Source organism: Nyctereutes procyonoides, unplaced genomic scaffold (assembly GCF_905146905.1).
Source record: "Nyctereutes procyonoides isolate TBG_1078 unplaced genomic scaffold, NYPRO_anot_genome, whole genome shotgun sequence".
NCBI lineage: Eukaryota > Metazoa > Chordata > Mammalia > Carnivora > Canidae > Nyctereutes > Nyctereutes procyonoides.
In genome coordinates this window covers 8,128,206-8,149,099 of record NW_026575033.1, presented here as the reverse complement: position 1 = coordinate 8,149,099, position 20,894 = coordinate 8,128,206, and the positions used below count along the sequence as shown (strand labels likewise).

The following is a 20,894-nucleotide window of genomic DNA, read 5'->3' as shown; positions in this document are numbered from 1 at the left end:
TGGGGACTGTGACCACTAATTTGCTGTCTGGTGATCTCCAGGCACTATCTCGGATGTGCAGTCAGTTATTTATCTAAGGTTTTTGGTCTTTTTTCAGTGAGAAATGGTATTTATACACCACAATATGGATGCCAGGGGCACTCACTGCTACTGAGTGGGTGGGTGGTCATCATTTCTAGCACTTTTCTATGAACAGAGCTGGAAAAAGCTTTTCTTTCTTTCTTTCAGAGAAAATCTAGCATGGCTTTGTATTGTTATTTCCAATTCCAATTTAGGATTATAGGTTTTTACTTTGATTTTATATCTGTATCTCTTGGACACTGGAAATCTGGGTGTTTATAGCAAATAAATATTTACTTTGCTTTATCCTGTTATATAATATTTTCAGAAAAACAACATTATTATTATTATTATTTTATTTTTTTTTTTTAGAAAAACAACATTAGTATTATTGACAGTTATGATGACTGCAAACAATTTAAGATGATGACTGCAAACAATTTAATACTTCTGGGAGTTTTTTGGAAAGAGTGTCAAATTTCAGATCACATGAAGGAGTTCCTTTATGTGCTGCTAAACTGTCCACTAAAAGGCTTTTTAGATCTATTTGTTTTATTTTGCTTGATTTTTAAGGATTGCCTATTCCTTCTATTTATTTAATTTTGTTTTGTATTTTATGTAAACGATGGTTTACATGGTTCTAAGAGTCAAAGCTATAGAATGAGGTATACTCTGAAACCTAGTTTCCACTCCTATCTCACTTTTACATTTTGCTCTTAATCATCCACAACCCTCCATTGTAGTGGATTCTAAATTCTAGATTAAAGATCTAAAGTCAGCATATTTATTGAATGCGTGTGTTATTGCTAAAGTAAAGCTTAATAATGCTTAAGATTAAATTCTTAAGGTTAAATTCTTCCTTTGTTTCGAAACTTTAAGTTTTAAAGCACTGCTTCATATGTAGAAACTGCTAAGGCAAACTTTAGTTGTACACGGCTGTCACAGGATCAAAATACTTCCAAGTAGAATTTTAAAAAGAAATTTCAATTTACTAAGACTATAATTAAAACAGATGCTGAAACAATGGACACTGCTACAATATTCCTCTCAGGTGGTACCTTCGGGAGTCACATCTACATTATCTCCTGGGATCTGTGAACTTAAGGGATGATGATGCCTTAATGGCTCCTCTCCATCCACACCCTCTGCCTTCTTCGAAGGCTCAGAGCTCCCTAGAGCGGTGCTCAGCAGGGCTCCCACTCTCACACTCTCAGCCTCTGGGTGATTTCCTCCACAGCCACGGTTTTCCCTTTCCTTTACCTTTCCTAGTCTGCTAAAGATTTCCATATCCACTTCTCCAGCCAAGACTTCCTCTATACTGTTTTTTGAAGGAAGAGTGCTCTACTTAAGGAAGCACTTACCAACCCATCGGTCCCATTGTTTCTGCTCTTGTTTTCCCACGTTTTGCCTCCTTAAGCAGTTCTTCAATTGCCTTCCTGATGGGGAGAAAAAGAGATTTGAGAGGGAGTCACTCCTTTAAATTCTGAAAAATCAGTTCATTCTGCATATATGATCTTGCAGAATGAACAGCTTTTGAAGCATAAAATTTCAAAATTGGGGAGAAATTTTTAAAATTTAAAAAACATGTTAAATTGTTAAAAACATGTTAAAATGTTAAAATTTAACATTTTGAATGTTAAAAAACATTTGAAAATGTTTTTAAAACAGTTTTTAAAAAGCATTTAAATGTTATTTAAATAACATTAAAAAGAAACTTTTTATATGAAGGGGAAAAACACTGAAAATTATAGATGGTCAAACACGTTATTATTCTAAGAAATAATAATGAACCCAACAAGGATAAATATGTTTCTGCCCACTACTTAGTGAGAGAGAAATGAATACTCTTTGCTCTACTAATGGGGACTGAAGCTGATATAACATTTCTGGAGGGCAATCTGGCAACATGATAAAGAGCCTTCAAAATAATACATACCTGCTGACCTAAGAATTCCACCTTGTCTTAAGGACATGGGTACAGTGTGAATTGGATAATTTTTTTTAAAAAAGATTTTACTTATTTGAGACAGAGAGCACAAGGCAAGGGAGGGCAGAAGGAGAAGGTGAAGCAGAGCCCCAATGTGGGGCTCAATTCCAGGACCCTGAGATTATGACCCGAGCTGAAGGTGGATGCTAACCAACTGAGCCACACAGGTGCCCCTGGATAATTTTTATTTCAAATTTATTTGCATGTATGTATTACATAGGAAAACATTTGGAGGGGTAGTATCAAGATAGTAAGATGTGTTTCTGGGTAATTAAAAAGGTTGTTTTTTTTTTCTTTTCTTTTGCTTTTCTGCATTTTCTATTTTTTCTAGAGTGAATCTGTATTATTTGTGCAACTTTAAGATTGAAAAAAAAAAAACCCAGAAAATGTACGTTATCAATCATATTCTGAGATTTTACTATGTCTAAGATACTGTGCAAGGTGCTATGGGTAGTAAAATAGGAAGATGACCATTCCTGTCCTGATTTTAATATTATTTATGACATATAAGTAGTAAAGAAAAGAGAGGTATAAAGTTGGAAACAAATATAGTCCAAAGACACAATTATATATCTAATCACAAAATTTTGAAACTGGTAATTATACATTGATTCTATATAAAAACATTTAATCATGTTATTATAGCACTACTCTAGATACAATTTACATAATCCTCAAATGATGTTAACATTCTATGACTATTTTATAATGATTATTTTATTAAAGCACATAGCTTAAAACAGCAAATATTTAAAGACTTATAAAAAAAATCTGTTTCTCTTGGTACTCACCTCCATATTTCTATTAATATGCTGTCAAACTATTTCACCATCCTCTTGATCTTCAACAAATGTATCTGGCTATTTTTGTATCATTTACATATTTTTTAATAAACTCTCATTTTCAAAAAAAAAAAAAAAAGTCTTTTCAGCTGACTCAGCAGCTTGACCCTTTGTGCTCCATCCCGGAGAGCACAATTGACCAGGTCAGCAAAGAACCAGTGACAAACTTATGTGCCCTCTTACCCTCTGGACTTGTTCAGGCAGACTGTATTTCACAGTCCAGCCTTCTGGCATCAGGAATAGGTGAGTGCATCTACTTACTACTTATCATCTGTCAGGGAGGGAAGAAGACCCTCCTTTACCCTATGTTCCCTCTCGCTGGCCTGGGAACCACACTGACTTAAGACCAATTAACAGGAGAAAATCAAATCCAGTAGCATTCATAAGGGGAATCCAGGCAGAGAAGAAATTTCAAAGACAGTGAGGCCATGTGAGGCTTCTAAGAGCTGAGGAGGGCCTGAGGATATAGAGGGGAAGGAGACCATTAGTAGATAGCTGAGAGGTGATGTCTGGAAAAACAGTTTCCCTATGATGCAAACCAGTTACCTAAGTAAAGGGGAGTCTCTGAATGACTCTCTTCCTGGTACTGGCTCTCCTTTCCAAAGTAAATTCAGGCAGTTGAGGGGAAGGCAGAGAGCTTTTCCTGCACCGGTTTGATTAACTCAATCTTTATGCAAAGTGGCCCATCTTGGGGCAGCCTGCCCTTCACTCCTACACATTCTTTCTCCCATCTCTTTACAATAATAATAGTAATACATCTGTTTGGATGTGATCTGAGGGCTTTGTCTCATCTAGTATTTCATGAAAAATGTATCCTATCGAGCTCCAAAGATCTTTTTCACTCTCACAGATGTAAGTTAAAAAAATCAAAGGGTAAAAATATTCCAAATACACCTCCCCCTCTTTCCCATTAGTTAAGTGCGGTAGTATCTAAATACAAACAGGTTATCCATCATACTTATTAGACCCACCCATAATTAGATCTCTCCTCTTGACAACAGAAAGTTAAAAATCTTCAGGGAAAAAGCTTGTTTGGGCAGTTCTCCAATTATGAACAACTGTATATCAAGTCAAAATAAACTAGAATGCATTTTCCCATTAGACCCATATTAAAATGTTTACCTAGCTCTCCTGGACCAGCCCACAAAACCCTATTTGTGTCATAATATTGTTGAAATGCTGTACTTCTGCAGACGTACAATACTCAGTCCAAAGAACCTTGCAGAGATTCCGAGCCCATATTCTAGGCACCTTCAAGAGTCTGACATTGACTTTTATATAGTTCTGGTTTCATGTAAAACCATCTCCAGTGCTGTCATTAACTTCATCTGCAACAATTTCAGAGATCTGACTTACAGCCACAATCAAAGAGAAAAGAAGGTACAGGTATGAGAAAGGCTGCTGAGGTAGAAGGAATTCACTTGTGGCTTCAGATGGCAGATACACTCAGTCCCCAGTTAAGTGTGGGAGGCAGGACCCCACTGCCAGGGGCTGGGGTTGACCACAGTTACATTGGTATCTGTAATTGGTTTAACACCAGCTAACGTTGTTGTGGAGCTTTACCTTTGGCAAAGCGTGGTGGTACAGGAACACGACAACATAGTTATGGCAACTAGTTCACAGATGAGGAAAGTGAAGTGGTACACTGCCTAGCTCGCCCAAGACAGCACTGCTAGTGATCCTGGAAGAAGAGTAGGGGACAGGGGTCCAGGGACGGAGAGAGGGGGCAGGGGAGGAGGAAAGGAAGTAGGGGAGGGGGGCAGGAATTAGGGGAGTGGGACAGGAGGTGAGGGGGCGGGGGGGGGGGTAAGGGGGTAGGGGAGGGGAGCAGGGAGGGGGACAGGAACAGGGGAGGGGGAGGGGGCAGGGGAGGAGGTCAGGGAGTAGGGGAGGGGGACAGGGAATAGGGAAGGAGGAGAGGAGACAGGGAGGAGGGAAGAGACAGACAAACAAAAGGACCCCTGCGCATGTTTAAGGCTACATATCCTCTGGTCTTCCGGTTCTACCACCTATCTTCACAAACATTTGCACAAGTCCAGAGGAATCGTTTTCCCTTTATCATAAAAGGCAAAATATAAGATAGAGGGGAGGAGGGAGGCCTAATGGAGCACCCACGTGCTCAGCAGCTGCAGCACCCACGGAGAAAGGCAGGACCGCGTACTATTTCATCCTGAGAATGTAGAGCATTTGCTGCCTCCTACCCCAAATTCTCCTGCTCGAGGTAGCTCGGTCTGCAGGTCATTACTTCCAAGTAGGAAAAGAACAATTCCTAGCAATTGCACATCCTGCCTTGAAGTAACACCACCACCTTCAAAATTCAGGGGAGAAGACTAGAAAACCAGGTAGTCTTTAGGGATCTTTACTGTGGCCTATATCGTTATTCCTGTAAGTCTGACTACTGACTCCTGGGTAAGGAAAGAGCAAAACCAGCTTCTACTGCACATTGTCCCAGAGGTGTAAGTCATCAAAGATTATAAAACATCAACCTCAGGATGTTTCAAAACCTCCTTATTTATGGAGCTGCTGAAACGAAGCAAGCGTAAGCTGCATTCAAACACAGGAAAAGCAAACAGCAGGAGAACATCCATGGAAACTCCAAGTACAGGGAGAACATAGGCAAGTAAATAATTATTCCAGACACAAATTTGGTTCTGAGTAGTTTTTAAACTTGGATTCCTAAACATCTCCTAGGTGTCTTTGTAAAACCAATTTATTATATTAGAATATACAGTTGAGTGCAAACAAGAAGTCCAAAAAAGCCAGCTCACTATGCAGACTGTTTTCTGGGCACAGGAACCCACTAACATCAGTTTTCAAGGATTCATGTGTGTAGGATCGTCTCCACCCATTTTTCCATCCTCTCCGGGCTCCCTGAGGCCTGCCTGTTCATTCCATAAGCCAGCTGGTACATGCTGAAGGAATGTTAACGGATGATAATAGCAGCTGAAATAGAACCCAAGTGGGAATGCAAATCTGGTCAAAATCATCTTAAGTTCCAGAGTCAAGCAAATTAGTTTGGAGTCATCTGGGTCTTATGTTCCTTTTTACTCACAGAAATCAACTGAGAGCTAACTGGCTCCATCAGTATATAGAAAGGGTAGCATGAAAACCAAGGTACCTGAAATCAAACCACAGATTGAGAGTTGGCAAATTAAATAATGGAGAACATGAGAAAATGAGATCTTTCAAGGAATCAAATCAGAAAAGCTACACATCAAGTAGTTGTACAAAAAAGACACAGAGGGGAAAAAAGAGTCTGATGAATTAGTACAAGGCAGCTGCTGTGGTGCTAATGTTCCGTTTTGTGATTGAGGTGCTGGTTTCATAGGTACATTCACTTGACTACTTATCAGGCTGCTTGCTTAGGATTTGTGCACTTTTCTATATGTATAATTATAGTTCAAAAAAAAAAAAAAGAAAAGATGGGACACCTGGGTGGCTTAGCGGTTGAGCATCAGCCTTTGGCTCAGGGCATGATCCCGCAGTTTTGGGATCAGTTCCCACATTGGGCTCCCTGTGAGGAGCCTGCTTTTCCCTCTGCCTATGTCTCTGCCTTCTCTCTGTGTCTGTCATGAATAAATAAATAAAATCTTTAAAAAAATTACTAAAAAAAAGTTACCTTTGACCAACTAAATGTACAGTATCTGTCACATCCTGGATGGGAAAAGCGGTTCAAATATGGCAATTAAGTCATGGAAGACAGGCTGAGGGTCTTGTGTTCAAACAAGTATAACTTGGTGACAAGCACTGACTTGGAAATTGGGCACAAAGGAGTGCAATGACAGGCTGCTGCTCTCCAGGGGGCCCTGCCAGACCCAGCGAATCATCATCCATGCTGCAGGCCACCAGTTCATCCCCGAGCCATCCACATACAGCAGGGCACTGGGCAAAATTTAAAAGAAACTCAATGTCTTCCCATGGAGTGATGTTTTGAAGAAAAAAAAATGGAACAATTTACTTGATCTTAAGTAAGGATTTGATGTCAGACCACAGAACATTCTGATTAAAAAAAAACAAAACAGGGACAGATGATTCAGATCACTGCTGGACATCTGCCTACAGGCTCATAACCACTCAGCAGTAATTAGCAGTGGAGTGACCATGTGGATTGGGAGAAACCATATGACAAAGTATGGGTTCTGTATTATTCAGTAATTTGATCATAGACACAGATGAAGAAATTCAGGCCATCTGTATTTCAGAAGACATCAAATTGTCTGGGTTCACCTATCATCTATACAGAAAGGTAAGAAAATTCAAATTGTGGGAAAGGTTTTTAAAGGTAAAACTCAAGAGTGACATTGAGATCATTTGGGATATGAAAATAATTATTTATAGATAAAAGATGAAAGCACAAGAAGTTAATTCTCAAGATGATGTTAAATTTGGCCAATCTCTCTTACATGCTCTGTATGATGATTTATATGGTGAGCAAGGCCTTTCCCTGGAGAGGCTTATAGTAGGCCCTGTATATCAAATAAATACCTGTATGTATATATTAGAAATAAATATTGAGGGTGCCTGGGTGGCTCAGGCAGTTAAGCGTCTGCCTTAGGCTCAGGTCAGGGGCCCCACTTCTCCCTCTCCCTCTGTCATTCATTCCCCTTGCTTGTGCTCTCTGGCTCCATCTCTCCACTAAAAAAATAAATCTAAAAAAAAAAAAGAAGAAGAAGAAGAAAGAAAGAAAAATAAATATTGGATTACTTAGGGGAACGTAGAGAGGGAGCCTCAATATATCTGACCTAGAGCTCAGTAGACTGGTCCTCTTCACCCTAGTTTTCCCTATGTCTGGTGCATGGTAGGTCCTCAGTTGAGATCTGGTCAATGAATGGATTCTGGGTGTGAGTAGGACAGGACAACAATGCACAGATTTACAAGTAAAATTGCTGTATCTGTAGCTGGAGGAGGAGATGCTGGGAGAGATGGAAGACACAGACAAGGATGGTGAAGACACAACAGTGAGATCATGTGTCACAGGGCAAAGAAATGAGATGAAATAAGCCAATGGCCCTGGGCAACTTGGGCCATCTTCTGCGGTGGCCAGACAGGAACAGCAGTGCCCTGGCACCGCAGCCCCGGTAGCATCGAGTATCAGGCCATAAAGGGAAAGCCTAGACGCGAACTGAAGACGCCAAGTCAGTGCTAAGAATGAGGGACAGCTGGAATCTGGCCAGTCTGGATGGAGGTCTTTCATCCTCTAGGGCTGCTTGAAAATCTCAGCAAGCTTTCATATCTAGAAAACACTTTTCTCTTTGTGGACTACCAGAGATAAATGACCTTTGTTCGGCTTCTGGTATCATTCTTTTGAGTCATTATGCGAATGAGTAAAGCCCACTTCACTCTGCTCCTTTCACATTCTCTAAACTCCATCTCTTAGTAGAGATGCTAAGTGCACTCTGAAATAAAAGTACTCAGCGTTAGGAGTCTGAGCATACTAATGGAGACTGCGGCGGTGGCTTACTGGCCTATGTCTGCAAGACCTCACCAGACAATATGTGCCCCGTGGGATTGCCACATTCTTGGGTTTTAGCTTTTTGCAAGTCCAGGAGCCCAGCTGGGCTAGGTGTCCCCAGCATTCTATCTGCCATTACATGCACGGTGGAGCTCTGGTCAGGCCACATTCTCTGTCTAAACTACTCTGCAGTCCAGCCACATACTTGTCACCAGACATCCAGATCACGTGTTACCCTTTCTGCAGGACTTTCCTGATTTCCTGTTTGCTCCATATCAGTAGATGTTACTACCATTCTTTTCTCTTAGGCCCACCAAAGGACAAATAAAGTCCCACAGACCATATTTCTTAATATTTACAAGTATTAAAATAAGCTAAAAACTATTAAATAAAAAATTCATTCCTCCTACCATGATAAATATACCTTCATTACAATAAAAATAAAAAACATGTGTAAAGCTGTTTTTTAAAATGACTGGAAGTCACAAAATACCAGAGGTGATGGTATTAACTTATTGCGCACACTGAGAACTGTTTATGAGTGGGTAATATTGATGAATACAGAAAGATACAGAAAGACAAACATTCATATGTATTTATTCCATAAAATTTATTTTCTTGCCTTGATTTCAGCAGAATCATTATACTTTTAAAATAATGATTTTTACATAAGTTATGTATTTTTAAAAGAATTTGTTTGAGAGGGAGAGAGAGCATGAGAGGAGGAGCCGAGGAGAGGAGCATAGGGAGAAGTAGAATCCCCGTTGAGTGGGGAGCCTGACATGGGGCTCTCTCCTAGGACCCCGAGATCATATCCTAGGGCCCTGAGCTGAAGGCAGATGCTCAACCAACTGAGCCACCCAGGCACCCTCATAAATTATGTTCTAATAATCTAAAGTATTAAGAAACAATATGTGATTGCATTTAGTGTGGATAAAATTTTAATGTATTTGCCAAAAGGTTAATTACCTTAAACATAAAAAATTGAAAACCTAAGTTTCAAATGTTTTAAAATTTCCCTATAAAATAATAAAATGATTATTGAATAAGCATTGAACTTCTTGTATGCTCTCTATAAGCCTACATATTTACATATATACAGAAATAGGATTTAACACTACAAATGTCATTCTGCCTCCACATAGAACCATTCCTAATAGTGTGCTAAGCCACGAGAACCTCCAGAGCCACGAAGTGAAACTCTAAGACAAGCAGAGAAATGGAAGCTCAGCACTCTTGGGAAATATCTTCTTATGGTACAATCCACTGCATTCACACTGAGATGGCTCAACAAGTTAATCTATCTTTTCTGACCCCTCTGCAGCTCAAATCCTTCCTATACGCTCAAGTAGTATATGCCTCAAAGTCAACAGTGGTACAACCCAGCAATATCTATTTGAGGATGCAGGTCAAAACATGAGGGGGGTGGAGTGCCAGACACCTAGCAACAGAGGGACTATGTGTGTGTTATGTGGGGCTGCCGTCCTGTGCAGGTCACGGAAAATCTCCTTTGAATACTGATATAATGAGCACTTAATGTGCACCTTTGGGGCTATGATGAAATGTAATAACGGCAACAGTACCTATATACCATGTATCTTATACCTGATCCTTACAACTCCTCTACATAACGCTAGTTTACTGAGAAAGAGGTAAGGAGAAGAGCCACAAGAGCTAGTACGTGATGGGGCTAGGATGTGAACTCTGGGGCCTGGGATCTTATTAGCTAACACTACTGTATTATAAGGTATGCTCCCAACCCTTAAGAAACTCATTCTAGTGAGAGAGAGGCATTTAAGGGAAGGTAGTAATTTTTTACTATAGTGATTTGTATTCATGACAAGAACAGTTCTAGTGAAGGCAACACTCCAGACCCTCTCCCTAGATTCTGACATTCTCAAATCTCCACAGCTTCCATGACAGGTGACTTCTGAGTGTGGGTTATTATTATAGAGAGATGATTGCTTCAGTTAGTAGTTAATATGTGGGCTGACTCTTACTAGTTTAGCTCTTAGAGGGAAGACTTATTGCCCAGTTCATAAGATGCTTTGCTGTAGGAATGGCCTCAAAATGAAATGACCTCATTTTCAAAGTAATTAAGTATCGGGATCCCTGGGTGGCGCAGCGGTCTGGCGCCTGCCTTTGGCCCAGGGCGCGATCCTGGAGACCCGGGATCGAATCCCACATCGGGCTCCCGGTGCATGGAGCCTGCTTCTCCCTCTGCCTGTGTCTCTGCCTCTGCCTCTCTCTCTCTCTCTCTCTCTCTATCATAAAAAAAAGTAATTAAGTATCTTTTTACAAATATTTATTCTTAAATCCTGATTAAGGAGCCACATACAGAAAACACAGGGATCCATTTTCAGTTTATATCATAAGACCTAATTACCTGTGCCATGGTAAATTGTATATATTACAAGAAAAGCATCTCTACCTTTTAAAAAATTAATTAACTATTTGAGAGAGAGAGCATGAACATGAACATCAGCAGGGGGGAGGGGGAGAGGCAGAGAGAGAAACAGACTTCCTGCTAAGCAGGGAACTTGACTCTGAGCTCGATCCAGATCCCCATCCCAATCCCAATCCTGGGATCATGAACTGAGCTGAAGGCAGACGCTCAGCTGACGGAGCCACCCAGGCGCCCAAGTATCTCTTCCTAAAAAAATTTTGAAGAGGTGGGGTGGGAATAGTGGAAGATGAACTTAGAAAACAGAAAACTCTAAACAGAAAAGCCCATGAATTCTACCATTCCAGTACAGCTGCAAATCTTGTTGGTAGGGCAAATGTTAAGTTAAAACATACATGCATGCTCTCCTGAAATATCAGTGGGGAGAAATAAACCCAGAAAAAGAATCTAAGGTCAAGATGATTATTGAGGGATCCCTGGGTGGCTTAGCGGTTTAGTGCCTGCCTTTGGCCCAGGGTGTGATCCTGGAGTCCTAGGATCAAGCCCCACATCAGGCTCCCTGCAGGGAGCCTGCTTCTACCTCTGCCTGTGTCTCTGTCTCTCTCTCTCTCTCTCTGTATCTCATGAATGAATACTAAAAAAAAATGATTATTGAGCTCTTTTAATCAATGAAAGAATTTTGTTATCTCCTTAAGAAAGCAGATGCTTTGAGAAATAAAACTCACGAAAAGAAAATTGCAAGAAAAAAAGTGTTTAATGCCTAGAAAGATGGCCACGGAAGGGAGTCAATATGAGAGCAAAGAAAAGCTGTAACATGGCAGCTGCTGGAATTTGGTAAATAGGGAAACCTGGCTGAAAGCTTCAAAATGCCAAAATATAAAATAAAATTCAAACTCTCACCAAATAGTCACTCAAAGTGCAAAAAAGAAAAAAAAAACCGCAACAGCTGTACAAAAGAAGAAATTACAGTATAAAGCCTCTGAAGTGTGCCTGCACAGCTTTTTTCAGTGAGGGCTGAAGTTTGGCACGCTGCCCTTTGATAATACACTGCATACCAGGAAAACCACCTCATCACAAGCATGGTCTGTAAATCACTGTCTTATCCTAAAGGAGCTTCAGTTCACGCAAGTGATCTGCAGTTCTCTGCAAGCTGTCCTGGACAATGCTTCCTCAGCAGGAAGTATGGTCAGCCTGTTGAAGCTTTTTCCTTCAGTTAAGTCAGGGCCGCAGGAATCTGCTGGAGAATCAGTTGCCCCCTCCTTGTAGATCTCCGTGTTTGATTCAACACGTGATTATGAACCTACTTAGAGCCAAGAGCCAAGGAATGTAAAAAAATGAAGACAGAAAGTTCCAGAATGCGTAGGATTTCCAGTCATTTCACAATCTTTAAAAAGTATTTCTACTTTTTTTTTTTTAACATTTTATTTATTTAGTCATGAGAAACACAGGGAGAGCAAGAGGCAGAGACACAGGCTGAGGGAGAAGCAGGCTCCATGCAGGGAACCTGATGTGGGACTTGATTCTGGGACTCCAAGATCACGCCCTGGGCCAAAGGTAGGCACCAAACTGCTGAGCTTCACAGGGATCCCTCAGTATTTCACTTTAAAACACACTTTAGAAACTATTCTCTTGAAGTAGCATTTTAAGATAAAAAATTTTCCTGTCATCAACTGATGTAAGCAATTTTTAGGAGTTGAACAGGAAAAAAACATACTGATACATCGAATTCTCAGAAATCCAGCAATGCACAGTGAATTGAGAAGAGAAAGTGTGTACTTCAGGGCACCAACACAGCCTCATCTTGACAGCCCCTATTCCCTTATCTTTCACAGTAGGTATCAAAGTATACTTGAGAGATGTAGTAGTTTCCCCTATAAAACTGGCAGAGAGAGTCTCTGGGGGGAAAAAAGTACATGTACACACAGGTGATATTTTCTACATCAGTAATTAAGTACAAGAATCTACCATACAAATATAATTTACTGAAACCAATCAGTGTGTTCTAGACTCTTTATAAACCCTCCAGGGTTTCAGGTTTCAAGCTGTCTTTCAGGGGCTAATTTATATAACAATGAATTTAAGTAGAGCAAGGCGATTTTCAATCCCATTTTCTTTTTTTTTTTTTTTTAAGATTTTATTTATTCATGAGAGAGAGAGAGAGAGAGAGAGAGAGAGAGGCACAGAGACATAGGCAGAGGGAGAAGCAGGTTCCATGCAGGGAGCCTGATGTGGGACTCGATCCCAGGACTCCAGGATCACGCCCTGAGCCAAAGGCAGGCGCTCAACTGCTGAGCCACCCAGGTGTCCCTTCAATCCCATTTTCCAATTTAAAGAATTCTCAGCTAATGTACATACAAGTGCATTGGGGAAAATACTCCATACTTTCATAATATAGTGGTTACTGGAATTAAGCAGCTAGGCACACATATGAGTCTAAGTTTGGGAGTCATGTGCCTCTGAGGAAAACTTTTTAAGGAGTTCAAAGTACTCAACTTAGATGGCTTACCAAACAAGTCAGCCTGAAATGCACACCTGAGCAAATGAGGTTTTACATTTCCTTCTAAAGTCCCCTCTCAGAAAAACAAAGAAAAAAATAAATAAAGTCCCCCCTCCCCCAGACTTCCCTCGCAGCTGGCAGAAGGTGCAGAAGTCCCCAGCAATGGCAACGCAAACACCACAGCTGCTGAGATAAATGGCCAGGGAGGGGGCATCAGAGAGGCTTCAGGGATGGATCCAACCAGCGCAGGAAGGCTGAATGCTGCAGGAGAAACGCCCAAAGCGGGGAAAATTCTATCACCGAGGAATCCAACCTTTGGGTTCATATTGTATCATACAATTAGATCAACAGCCAAAAGAAAGAATCCATACAGGGTGATACAACCCATGATTTGGGTAGGAGCTACAAGATACTGAAGAACGAGTGGACTTTGAAGTAGTATGTCATTATTCAGGCCTACAAAGTACTTATACATTCACTCTGGAGTGAATGTTTCAGTACGCATTTTACAAATAAATGTCAAAACCCTTAAAACACAACTAGTCTTGGCCCTTTATTACTACTGTGCTTCTAAGTAGCTGCACCTACTAGAGTCCTGGAGTCTCTTACTGACATATAATCCATCCGTAGGGATGGAGCAGCAGCTGCAGTTTCACAGGATGGAGCAATGCTAATGAAGAGTTTAGAACTGTGTTAAAAATGGAATAGGTATCCAATTGAGACTGCAGGGGAAAATTCTAGGAGAGAGAGATCATGCTGATTAACCAAACAGCATAATTTGGCCCACTCCCAAGGTCTGATGTACTCTTATGCTTACAAAAAAGAGCACTGTGTGTTTTCAATACAAAGGCTCAGAACCTAAATCCACATCTCACTTGAAGAATCAAACCTCCAAATTCACAGTTTTTCCTTAGTATTTGCTTGATAATAATTGGGCCACATACTAAATTTCTACATTACTTTCTAAACAGTTTTTCCAGAGAGGCCTCAAATGCAAGTATTTACAGAACTCTTTTTACTGTAATATGGGAGAATGAAACCAAAATGAATTAAAATGCTCAGGTAAAGACCTTTTCTTGGGAAAATTTAACTCAAAATCATCAGTGTTTTTATCCCTCTGACCCCAACCTAAGATGACATTTCCCCATCCTGGTAGGAACTTTAAGGGGATAGACTATAATTACAATATTTTAGCCCAAGATCATTGCCTTTAGAGACCAGCACTGCAAAGAGCAGTACCAATACCATCCCAGTGCTACAGTGTGTCCACAATTGTTTTCTGAAACACATGCAAGAAGCAAACCCTACCCAGCAATGGCTTATGGGTTTTGGCTAAATTCAGGAGTGGTACAACTGGAACTCACGTGGCCTGGCAAATGTTTCTTAAAGCAATTTACTATGATTGCTTAATCATATAAAAACAAAAACGTACATAAAATTACCTAAGTTAACTTCAAAGCATGATAGATCAAAATCTTTTTTAAAATGCAAACCTATGTTTTATGCTGAAAAACACTGTGGTACAGAGGGAGCCAGCTCCACCAGCCAACTGGGTGTTCCTGGACAAGTTATGTACCTTCTCTGAGTTTGTTTTCTCTCTGTAAAATGAGATTAAGCCCTAGCTCACAGATGCATTGTGAGGAATGAAAAAGATGAGAGGTATAAAGGGCTTTCTTTGCATTGATGTTTCTTGGGAGGGACAATGTAGCTCACTTGCGGGTCTGAATTTGGCAAAGCAAAACATTTTTTCATCTCAATATCTCCTTCTTTTATTTATATTCTGTAAAAAAAAAAAGTTTCCAGAATGTTCATTTTTATCCCTTGTATTATCCTGTTTTGATGAAAAATGGAAGGATTATATTGGTCCAAATAACACGAAGGAAATTCTTTCTTGCTATATATAGCCAGAGGAAATTTCCTGTGTACCATGTACTTGATATTATAATAATCAGCCTGCTTGACAGAGCTAATCGAGTCCTCTGGTGAAACCGAATGAGATTTTAAAGGCTGACATGGAGACGGGCAGAGAACCAGTTGGAAGAGAACTACCTCAAATGGCCAGGACCCATGAAATACATGATCAGAAACAAATCATATGAAAGCCCCCTATCCTATCCTAAGTATAAAAAGAAAGCCAATGGTCCCAGTTCTTTAACTTTTCAAACAGTTCATTGGTTTCATTCTTGAACTAGGCCTGCTCCAGACAATATGGGCAGGTAGGTAACTTCCCAGTGACTGTGTGCAACACAAGAACACAAATTCTGGATAGTTCAAGCTTCAAAGCAGGATTTCTTACCTGAAAAATCCAGATTGAGTAGTATTTCCAGGTAATTGTTCTATCTTTATACCTTTCCTACTCCATCTCTTGATACTTTTCAGAGAGGGATTATGCAGTTCTTACTTTCTAGATCTGGATCAAGGATATGTTCAAGTCTCCTTAAGAAAATGACAAAGCAGCTACAATAAAGAAGAAGCAATCCTGCCACTTACTAGCTCAGTGATCTTGTGATCTTGGTTACCTTATCTGTAAAATAAGATACTTCCATTGTTCTTTCAGAATTCTTATGGGGATCAAATACAATCATACATAGAATTACTTTGTAACTATAAAGTACTAAACAAATATAAGGTGTTAAGAAATTTAAAAAATGGTTATATAGTATGGATAATTGTGTATTTACTAAAACACACAAATATTATATATAATATTTATCATGTGCATAATGATTAACAGCATAATACATTATCTCATTGACCCTGAGAAGAGCCCTTTAAGTTATTGTTCCCTTCTTTAGGCAACTAGGGCTGACTTGTCCAAGGTCTGAATCTCCCCCAGATCTTTCTGACTTCACATCCAGAGCCCTTTCAACTAACATACACATTTACTCAATCTTTTAAGATGTTTTCTACATTTTCAGGATGATAAAGTGCTGCTTTGGTATAGCAGAGATTAAAGTTAAATTGAATGTACAGATAATGCCGATGAAGTCTAGCAATATGGAAAATGATATTTCTCATGAACCAAGTATTAGTAAAACCATAACTGGTTTCCTAACCAGATACGCTCTAACTCATTGACTCTTTTCATGGTTGAGATATACAGAGTAGCCTCATTTCCATCATGTTTCAGCCTGAACTCTTGGAAATAAACAAGAATTACTGGTCCACAGTTTTGTCTCTGAAATTGAACTCTTCAGAGCATATGCTCTGATAAAGCTTTATCTTCCAATACACCTGAGGGAGGTAACAGGCAACATCATGGACATTAGAGGCTGAGCCTAAGGAGTAGGCTGTCTTGGGTCATACCCACATACTAGCCTTATACCCTTAGTCTGGTTATTTCTCTGGGCTCAGTTTCCTTTTCTGTAAATGGGAAAAACATTCTCTACCTCGAAGGAGGAGTAAACTGGTTTTCCTATGTGGCTAGGCAAATCAGTCATCCTACTTTACAGTCACAGTTACGTGGCTGCTTGGCCATCTGCTTTTGGCTAGGGATAAGCCCAGTTGGCTTCCTCCTGTCCTGGCTTGTTCTGAAACACATTGCTCTCAAATGGGGACCGATTTATTACAACAGGAAAAGGCAAGGGAACCCTTGGCTTGCTTGCTGCAAGTCTGGGCAGCAGGCAGTGACACACCTGTAGGCTGACACTTCAAAAGACAGACATTTTCAGAATAGCATCTAATCAGAAGGCCCTAGAATCTCCAACTTTCTCCATCCATTTAAGAACAAAGTACCATCTTTGCCATGTAAATAAAGAAACAAACAGGATACATTTGTAGAACCAACTTCAGAAGGCTTAATGATCAGGTCTGACTCAGAACCTAAGTCCATCGCATTTACTCTGACACACAAAGAACATGATGATTATACTCTTTATTCTCCATTTTCAGGAAATGAAATGATAATTGATACTTACATTTTATATATTTTTTCTTTTTTAATTATTTTTCTTACATTTTATATTTTATATTAATTGCTTTTGAATAAAAATCCTGTTAAGTATTCCAAGTCCCAGGATTTATGCATAAGTATGCAGAACAGAATAAGCAAATCAGGATCTGAAATAACTTTAGCTACGGAATCTCAGTGATGTGTGATGTTTAACTTGAAATCTGAGTTCCAGTAAAAATTGATTCTGAGATCCCATATGTAACTTAGCCAGTATGGTGGTGAGAAATTAACAACTACTCATGAGGATGGAAGGGAAAACTGCAGAGTCCACTCATCTTATTGTGGAGCTAATATGATAAAAACGACACACCAGATGTCATATTGGAGAATGCTCCATTTATTCTTTGTTTTGGCCTTGTGATATCCTGATTTATAAGAAATATTAGTCTTTATCCTTCAGGGCACAGAACTCCTAAAACCCTTAGTTTCCTAAATGAAGAGAGCAATAAAGGTGTCTTTTGTTATGTTGATGAGCTAACTTTTAGAAAGCCCCTTGGTCACCAAAGATGGGGTGTTGTCCCACCCCCAGACCTCTGGAGCAGGGAGGGGAGCTGGAGATTAAGCTGTCACCAAAGGCCAAGGATTTAATCAATTATGACTAATGAAGTCTCCTCGAATACCCAAAGGACAGGTTTCAGACAGCTTCTGGATTGAACATGTGGAGATCAAGGGAGACAGAGGATATGGAGACTCCATGCCCACCCAACACACCATACACTACGTACTTCTTCATCTAGCTGTTCTTCTGTGTCCTTTATAATAAACTGATAAATCTAAATAAATGTTTCTCTGAGTTCTGTGAGCTGCTTTAGTAAATTGAGTCGGGGGTTGTAGGGACCTCCAATTTATAACCAGTAGGTCAGAAGCACTGGTAATAACTTGTACTCATGGTTGGCATTGCAAATGGGGTGAGGCAAGGGTGCACAGTCTGTGGGACTAAGTCCCAACCAGTGAAATAGGACGTATTTTCAGGTAAAGACTGTCAAAACGGAATTGAGTTCATTGCTTGGTGGTATTGGGAAACATACACTGGAAGCCTTCATATGCTTATCAGGCCATATGGAGACTGAGATCTCTGACACTTTTCCACCATAGCAAGGGAAAGTCCATTTTCAGTGGCAAAATGAAACCTTAGCAGCCTTATATTATTTCACTCTATTAGATTTTATTTTCAGGAATATTATTAATCTGTGAACTCCCTAAATCTGAAACCATACAGTAGGTATATAAGGTAGTGCATGTGCTTGCAAAATGGACAGTGGCTGCATTGGGGGCCAATTCTCACTAATATAAGATGCATTCATTTGTCAATTTGACCTTCCATATCCAAAACCTTACCTTCTTAGATGTATATAAATAACATGACTGGTTCTTTTTAGCTTAGGTGACCTTTATGGATCTATCAACCACCTGGTAGATCCTTGATAAGATCGGCTTGATTCCCACTGTGCAGGTTACCCCCTTTGGCACTCTATCTTTGCCTGCTCTACTCATGAACATCTTTTGCCTAAATGAATTCCTAGGTTTCTGTCTCCTCTGTGACAATCCCAAAGCTTACGGGATAGTTATTTTAACCATTCAAATTAAAATTAAGCTTTTAGAATATTCAATGAAAAAAATACAGAGTCAATCTTCTGTTTATTCATTTGATAAGTATTTTTTTGAGCATCCACTATGGGCCAGGGTCTATAGATACAGCAATGAATGTTCAGACAAAACATCTGCTCTCATGGAGCTTATGTTATAGTGGTGGTGGCTGGAGGAATAGACAACATAGAATATATACAATATAGTGGTGGTGGTGGAGGAATAGACAACATAGAATAGATACAATAAATAGGTAAATTCTGTATATGCTAAAGGCATTAAGTGCTATATAAGGAAAATGCTGAGGGTAAGAGTGTTGGAGGAGGGGCCACAATTTTAAACAAGGTGGAAGAATTAGAAGAAATGATTACCTTTCTTTCAGGAGTTCAGTAATACATAGCTCAGGAACCAAATGAGGTATGTCTTTGCATCCTGGTGTATAGTTGGACTTAAAATAATTGCTGGAAAAAAATTTGTTATTCTGTATTTTGCCAAAGCAATACTATTTGTAATAATGGCATAGATTTATCAGGCAGCCAATCAGAAAATGGATATAATATCTAGTATCTACAAAACAGCATAGCATGGAAGCAAACCCTTTGAGTTCTATCTCACAGTATCCAAAACAATAATCCTACAACTTTTGGCCCCACTAGAGTTCTGTGGACACAAGAGCCAAGGATAATCAGGATCATTCTTTCAATATTGTTGCTGCTGCAAAATAAAAATGTTCTCTCATCACTTACAAGTGGGAGAGATGCTACCTTTTCTTTTAGATCAATAGGAGAAAAGATAAATGTAGCATGGGATAGAGGTGGTAAGGGATGGTGGTATCAAAGCTCTTGGGGATAAGGAGAAGACATAAATGAAACAGATTATAAAGCACAACCACCATTATTTAGCCTAAGATGTTAATCACCTCAGCTCTTCCTCCCATTGAAGCCAAGGACAGGCATGCTTCATCGCCTCACTCAACAATCTAACTTTTCTTCCTTCCTTCCCTCCTTCCTTCCTTTCTTTCACAATCTGTCCGCCTAATGTGGGGCTTGAACCTGGGATCAAGAGTTGCATGTCTATGATTGAGCCAGCCAGGTGCCCCAAGAATTTTTTTTTCTCAAGGCTTGTTACTGCAGTGGCTCTCTGAGTATGCAAGTGTCCACTGATGAGAGTACAAAATAATGTCATTACAAACCTTTAGTTTTTCTCTGCAGTTTTTCCTCCCTGTTGTGGCAGGCACATCGACACTGACATACAATCATACATGGCCATTCACTTATTAAATAAATATTAATGGATGTCTATATGTGCCTGAATGATTTCAAGTGCTAGCAATACAAAGGCAAACAAGGACAAAGCTATTTTCCCCAGGGAGCCTACATTCAAGGGGGGTTAGACAATAAGCAGATAAATACATCATACAATGTCTATTAGCAATGAGTACTATGAAGAATGATGCAAGTCAGGACAGAAAATGATGGAGATTTGTATACAGGTGCATAGGCTATTTTAGAGAAGACAGCCTCTAGAATGCTCCTAAGGATCTCCACCTTCTGATAGTCACTCCCTTGTATAATCCCACCTTCAGTGTTGGCTGGACTTAATTGACTCACTTCTAACAAACAGAATTTGGGCAGAAATATATGACAGATGTCACTTCTGAGATTAAGGTATAAAAAGACTGTGGCTTCCATCTTGAGCTTTCTATTTGGATAACTTGCTCTGGGGGAATCCAAGTGCCAAGGTAGGAGGCAGCCCCAGGTGACTGAGTTTGGCAGCAAATCATCCCCCATTCCAGCCTCGAGAACTGCAAGCCCAGATGACACACTGATTGCAGCCTGTGAGTCAGATTCATCCAGCTAGGCTCCAACCAGATTCCTGACCCATGTAAACTCTAAGAAACGTACTTTTGTTTTCAACACTCAGTTTTAGGACAATTTGTTATACAGCAATAATACAGTGGTCATTGATGTTCCTCTTGAGTAAACGACCTTGAAAAGAACCAGGCTATGTGAAGATTTCAGGGAAGAAAGTCTAGGTAAGTAAAGGGCAAGTGCCAAGGCTCTGAAAGAGGAACCAGCTAGGCAGATTTGAAAAAAGTAAGGCTAGTGGGGCA

General features: G+C 39.9%; 1 protein-coding gene across 1 annotated transcript in view; it reads right to left on the bottom strand.

The window, feature by feature from the left end:
* POLR1D (RNA polymerase I and III subunit D) overlaps positions 1-20,894 on the bottom strand; it is a 44,734-nt gene that overhangs the window by 14,886 nt on the left and 8,954 nt on the right. Inside the window, exon 2 of the mRNA XM_055317188.1 lies at positions 1,422-1,496. Within this exon, the coding sequence (XP_055173163.1) occupies positions 1,422-1,496 (75 nt within the window). The remainder of the gene's footprint in view (positions 1-1,421; positions 1,497-20,894) is intronic.